Source organism: Venturia canescens, chromosome 10 (assembly GCF_019457755.1).
Source record: "Venturia canescens isolate UGA chromosome 10, ASM1945775v1, whole genome shotgun sequence".
NCBI lineage: Eukaryota > Metazoa > Arthropoda > Insecta > Hymenoptera > Ichneumonidae > Venturia > Venturia canescens.
Window position 1 is genome coordinate 11,828,506 of NC_057430.1, and position 6,845 is coordinate 11,835,350.

At 41.0% G+C, this 6,845-nt stretch overlaps 2 protein-coding genes across 2 annotated transcripts; both read left to right on the forward strand.

The window, feature by feature from the left end:
- Positions 1-256: 256 nt before the first annotated feature.
- Positions 257-5,376, forward strand: LOC122416785 (uncharacterized). The gene is made up of 4 exons (XM_043429829.1): positions 257-280; positions 484-1,768; positions 3,580-3,668; positions 3,905-5,376. Exons 2-4 carry the CDS (start codon positions 484-486, stop codon positions 5,141-5,143), a joined length of 2,613 nt encoding a protein of 870 aa, XP_043285764.1. The 5' UTR covers positions 257-280; the 3' UTR covers positions 5,144-5,376.
- Positions 5,377-5,443: 67 nt separating this feature from the next.
- Positions 5,444-6,674, forward strand: LOC122417351 (uncharacterized). The gene has a single exon (XM_043430794.1). The coding sequence runs from the start codon at positions 5,885-5,887 to the stop codon at positions 6,596-6,598; it is 714 nt and encodes a 237-aa protein (XP_043286729.1). The 5' UTR covers positions 5,444-5,884; the 3' UTR covers positions 6,599-6,674.
- Positions 6,675-6,845: the final 171 nt, after the last annotated feature.

Sequence of the window (6,845 nt, forward strand, 5' to 3'; positions counted from 1 at the left end):
TTCACCCGAAAAGTGAAAAAATCGAGTAGAATATCCTCCGAACGATCGACCGATCACTATCTTTAACAATCGTCAAGCACCGTACAGAAATTTTGTCGAAAATTTTAGGTAAATAAATTGTCTCTAATCCGTAATCTTATCCATGATCCGCCAATCGTCTTGTAAAATTGACTTCCACAATCTGATTATGAACTACAACAGATCGATCAGGAGGGGTGTGTGGTATATAAAATACGATGGTAATAGAAATGATTTTCATCCGCCTTTAATCATCGTCAAGGTAAGTAGAAAAGTGCTGAGTTTTAGGGTGAATTATTACTCATCAAGAGACGCGGTAGCGGCTCGACGCCAAGTATTAAAAAGAAATTTAATATTCTTTATTCGAAATGTGGATTTGAGCGAATGATAGAAAATAAATCACTGAGTCGCATGTTTTTGAGTAAATTTAGTCGTGAAACGAAACTCGTTTTATTGCGTTTGTAGATGAAGTTCTCCCTGGCCTTTTTGGTGGCTCTCGCCGTTGTCCGCTTCGGCAATGTCAACGCTGGACCGGTCGGAAGTTCGAACGAGCTCCAGGATGTCGTTGACGAATTTTTGGCCCTTGTACCAACGGAGAAAGTGAACGATCTTCTGGCAGAATACGCGCAGAATGATGAGGCATTCCAATCGTTTCTCGACCACCTGTTCAGCAAAGAATTCGAAAAGCTGTACGACGACGTCGAGAGGCTTCAGGCTGTGAGAGATCTTTACAAATATCTTGCCGAGACGGGACTGGACGTATATGGCCTTATAAACAAAATACACGATATTTTCGGCCTCCCACCCTTTCCAATTTATCATACGACGAGGCTACGATCGAATCGCGGAATCAATGGTTTTTTGAATGACGTCAAAGCTCTGCTGCCATTGGACCACATCAAGAAATTGTACGAGCAAAAGATGCAAACTTCAGTGGCATACTACGACTTTGTTCAACGTTTTTCGACGAAGTATTTCCAGGATACTTTCAACGCGCTGCGTCAAATTCCCAAGTACTGTCAAATAATCGACTTTCTCGAAGATTCCGGCCTCAGCGTCAATGATTTTAAGGACCTTATGTTGTCGCTACTGAACTTGCACATGCCGAGTATTTCTTGTAGATACTCGTACTCCAGGATGGGAAAATCGCTGGAACTTACTCGATCGCTCGCTGAAAAAACGGACCTCAACAAGGACCTTCAGGACTTTGTCGCCCTGGTGCCTTCCTCAAAAATTCGTAAAATCGCCGTCAAACACTTCATTTTTGATTCTGAATTCAGAACAGCCTACAATTACGTCAAATCCGAAGAGTTCTACAAGCTTGTCAGGGAGGTTCACGGAATCCCCGAGTACAAAAAGTTGCTGAAGGCTCTCGAGGATCTTGGTCTCGACGTGGACGCCCTGGTCAAGAGCATCCATGACGCCATTGGCTTCAAAACGGTTTCATCGCCTCAAATCGCCGCCTATCCTCGCTCCGTTGCTTCCTTCATCGCAGAGGTCAAAGCCGTACTCCCAGTATCTCGAATCGAGTCTCTCTACAAAGAAAAATTGGCGAATTCAGAAAGTTTCGAAGCACTTGTTGACCTCATAAAATCCCAACTCTTCCAGGACATCACGAACGCTCTTTTCGCCGATCCAATTTTTCAGGATTTCCTCCACAAAGCTCAAAAACATGGCGTTAATCTTAACGCGATCGCCGATTTCTTTTTCAACGTTTTTGGCATCACGACCCCACCGGGTATTATCGATTAATCAGATTCATTGAATTATCATCGTTATCATAAAACAAATAAAATTTATCTCGACGTAATGTACATTCAATAAAGAATTTTTATCGTCGGCGGACCTTCCTAATTTTCACCTGTTTTCTTACATTCCTTTCAACAAAATTTCATCCAATGAATTATTTTATTGGTAATTATGCAGAAATGGGGCTCCCCCAAAACGACTCCAAATCATTTTTTGTAAATATTCAGAACTGTACTATGGCATGAGAACATGTGTTTTATGGCGGCCGAAGGTGGCGATAATAATAATAAATTTGATAAATTCGAAATTTATGGAATTTCGAAAAATATGTCGAATCAGGGCTGCAGCTCGAATCTTCTTTCGATGCGTGTGCGAAATCGTTGGGTCGGTTTTATACCACTCACACACCTGGTATCGTTGGATGGATCTGTAACATCTTTCTTATTTCGTCTTTCGATTTTTTTTTTATCTCCGCTCTGTGTTTTTTTCAGATTCAAAAAGGAAATGTTTACTTTGCCCCTCCCTAAAATCGGTCGTGGTAAAAAAGGTAAAAAAAGGTTATGCGTCAACATAATATTGCTTGTTATCACGTCTCTCGTTCTTCAAGAACGTAAAAACAAAAAATCAGTCCGATTATAGGTGGAGCCTCACTTCTGCATAATTACAATTCATTTTTCAATGAGATACTTTCGTTTTACGTACACTCGAAAACCAATTTCTTGATTTCGGAGATTGTTTCGTGTTTCCGGGTAAATGTAAAGCCTTGAAATAAAAATAGTTTCCTTGTCAAATGGACAAACAGTGGCAACGTAGAAGCGGAATACAATCAGCAGTTTTTTAAATGACGAATCACTGATTACTCCGTACGACTCATGCCACCTGCAAGGCAGCCTCCGAGTTTGGCCACATAAATGGAACGTAAACTTCATTACTTTAGTGTTATGTAAGATGCCGTAGAAAATGTTATAATTCCGGAGCCACTACGAATCTAAACAATCGTCGTAAGTTTGATTCGAGAAACAATTATTCATGTGAGTTTTTATTTGTTAGATGTGAAATTCTGATTTCGACACGACGTGACATCAGAAAATCGCTTTTCTCAGAAAGCCTCCAACCAGAGGACCATAACGCAATAAAAAGTAGCTCAACCAACACCGCTCATGAGAGTCTCGATAATTAACACTTTAATCGAGTTGTAGCAGCCGCAAACTTATCTCAAAAATTATCTTCAAACGAATCTGTCGCCTAACGGATCATGCGATCGACTCTCCGCCGTGGCGAATATGATTGCTGATGAGGTTTCCTGATAAGTTGACCAGGAAGCTTGTATTAAAAATGTTTTTAGACTCTCTAAAAAATCCGAATGCGCCAGCTCTTTTCTACGATTTAACGTCGTACGAGCCCAGACCTACGCGTTTCGCATTGACAAAGATTTGCCGTTTCCAGTGAACGACTGATAAGAGGTTGCTTCAAAAAACGTTGGCTCCGGGGCAACGCACTCTATTCGCAATAAATATTAGATCCGAGTAAACTATGGGACGATGCAATATTTATTGGACCATTAGTGGATCATAGAAATAACCGTTAATCGTCAAAATAGAGGAAAAATGAAATCAATCGGATTGTTCTTGGAAAGAAAAAAATTCAAGGATTATTTATTATCAACGGTAACGTGTATTATCGAATGAAATCATAATAACCGATCGTGATCGCTCTGAATCATGGCCCTGGTTGCTCCAATCCTTAATCTTATCTACCGCCAACACATTGTCGTGGTTCTTTCATGGAATGAAGTTTCATAATCTGATTACTGTTTGAATAATTCACTCGAGTGGGGCTGTGCGTATATAAAGCGTATTAAAACGTTGAGAGATCATCAGGGACAAAATATCACTGCTGAGGTAAGTCACGAGAGTATTGTGTGAGTCGAAATTGTATAAAAATGCTGTCGAAACAAAGCTTTGTCCACTCGAATTTGAAATTGTTGAATAATATGAAAAATATATTGTTTTAATTCTCAAATCGCTAGGCTGTCTTGAAAATTCTAATTGAACAATGCCAATTACTCCTGAAAATACTTATACCGCTCATGACATAATGAAATTCAATGAAAAATATCGTTTTTTGTTGCTCTCAGATGAAGCTCTGCCTGGCACTCCTCGCGGCACTCGCCGTTTCCGGCGTTTCAAACGTAAACGCTGTACCGATAAAGTCGAGTGAGCTTCACGACGTTTTGAACGAATTTCTTGCCCTCGTACCGAAAGAAAAGGTGACGGCTATTTTCTTCGAGTATCTGGATAAAGATGCGGAGGTTCAAGCCGTTCTGAAATACATGTCGAGCGACGCGTTCAGAGAACTCGTTCAAAAAGTCGAGAGCATCGAGGACGTAATAAACTTCTACGATTATCTGGAAAAATCGGGGCTCGACGTTTATGGATTGGTAAACAAGTTGCACGAGGTTATCGGGCTTCCGCCGATCGTGACCGGAAAAATAGGAACGAGCTTGAAAATAACCGGCGGAGTTGCCGGTTTGTGGAAAGACATCAAAGCTGTTCTTCCGATCGATGCTATAAAGGCCCTTTATCACGAGAAATTAGAAACTTCACCAGCTTTTGCTGAACTCGTAAAACGTTTGAGTTCTCCGAGATTCCAAGAACTCATTAACGCTTTACGTGCCAACAAAGAATTTCGCAAAATCGTAAGCTTCCTTAAAGAGGCTGGTGTTGACATAAACGCGATCAAAGACGTTCTCGCCACGATGTTTGGCCTGCAGTTCCCTGACCAATATTCCATGGCCAGGGACGCTCAGAATACTGATCTCGTGCAGGATCTTGTGGATTTCCTGGGTCTTTTGCCAATGGAAAAAATCAACGACGTCGCCACGGAATACTTTTACAACGACGCCGAAGTCCAGCAAGCTGCAGAGTTCGTTAGATCTGAAGAGTTCAAACAACTCCTCACCGAGGCCGAACAAAACGACCAATTCTATGCTTTCGTTAATTTTCTCGACAAAGCTGGATTCCCCGCGACCTTTTTGATCAATGAACTCAACCGGGCTTTGCACGTTGAAGATCTCAAACCGAGTCTCTTCCAAATGTTGCGTCGTTCCGGTAAAGGAGTCCGGGGCATGCTCGATGAAATCGAAGCTCTCGTGCCTTATGATCAGGTCAAAGCCATGTTCGAATACAAACTCGAGCACTCTCAGGTTTTCAGTAATTTCATACAACAGCTCCGATCACCCCAATTCAAAAGCATCGTCCTCGACCTCGCTCACAATAAGAATTTCGAAAAATTGGGATACCGCGCTGCCGATTTTGGTATCAACCTCGAAGCCATTGCCAGCTTCGTCTCCAGGGTCTTTGGCATCAACCTCTAGGAAAACACATTTTTATAACATATCGGCCCACCTCAATCATGGCTTTGGCTAACTTACATTTCGACGGTCAGCTTAGAGTTCAAAATCTCACTGTGTTCAATCGATTTTATTCGTGACATTCTTGATTCTTAACCACCACATTGAATCCGATTACGAGGCTATTATACAGTTTATAAATATATTTAATGTTCGTTGATTTGTAATGCATGTTGAATAAATGTCCGGAAATGACAGTCGTCGAGTCTTATCAACTTCCTGATCATTATTTTCTCGTCGTCCTCCGCCTCGACAAACCGGTACAGCAAAGAATCAGAATAACAAGCTTCACGCTGCTCGACGACGATTTAGCGATCGTCGATTTTTCTTTGACAAGCTTTCGACATAATCTTTGACATCCAAGTGGACCAGCAAAGATGGTCACCTTCAAAACAGTTTTGCAGTGTCATGTACGTTTAAATTCAAAATTCTGTTCACGAGGATCCACAATGTTGGTGTGACCGATGTAAATAGCGAAGAAAGCAGAGATGATAACCTTCGAAAATAGTCGCAGCATCATCTTGTGTAACAGTAAGAAGATGAAAGGGATCTTCTTATTCCACGGAATCATCATTGGTCGAACCTAATCGGCGCTCATTTCCGGAGTGATTGGCAAAATTATCATGAGAAATGAAACGTTGCTCGAAGCTGAATCGTACCAAAAAATTTATCCGAAATCATAAAAATTGAGAGGAATGAAAAAAAATGAACTGGGCGACTTTAATGGTTTTTGGGATGCTCGGATTATCGATGGCAACGGTAAGTTTCTTGGTGTACAAATTGCATATCGATTCTCTGGGAACGAGATCGACGAGTTTCGAAGATTGCGGCAGAGCGCCATCACGAGATTCAACGATCGAGGATGACTTTCGAGACGTATTGAGCATAATAAATCTGCGCGAAATAGAAAAGATATTCCACGATTATCTGATGCACGATCAACAAATAGCGAACACGTACAGTTTCATAAACGAACAAATTAAATTTATAAAACGTGAAATTGATGTGATGCCAGAAACGCAAATAATGCTTGAATATCTTCGAGCGATTGGATTGAGGAGCGGGTATTGGGCAGAAGCGATTACGCAATATTGGCAGAATTTGCCACGTTACAAAGGCACCGATTATGGAGTTACTTACGGTGGATTAACGACGATGATTCAAAAAATGATTGCTCGATTACCGAAAGAGGATTTGCGCCGGCTGTTGCAATCGAAGGCACGATCTTCAGCGAATTTTCAACATTTTTTGAATCTCATAAACTCCGATCTTTTCGCTGATATGTGTATGAAGATAGCACAGAATGAGGTCCTTGGTCGACATTATTATTGGGCAGTCGAGGGCAGTCTCGAAGCAATCTTCGCTATTGAACTTTTGCGCAATCTCCGATCGTATCTTTTGCTTGTCGAACTGTACTGAAGGTAGAAAAAGGATCGAAAAAAAAGATCGAACTGTACTGAAGGTAGAAAAAGGCAGAAAATGAGGATCAACTAGAATGGCAGTCAACGAATTATGAGAAATAATGGAATGTTAAATGAATGAAAAAAAAAGAAAAAAAAAACGTAACGATCCAGATTTCACTTGCCAATAAAAATAAATCGTGTCTTCTCCTACGACTAATTTCCTTCATAAATTCATTTTATCGCTCCTGCGCAACATCCTATCG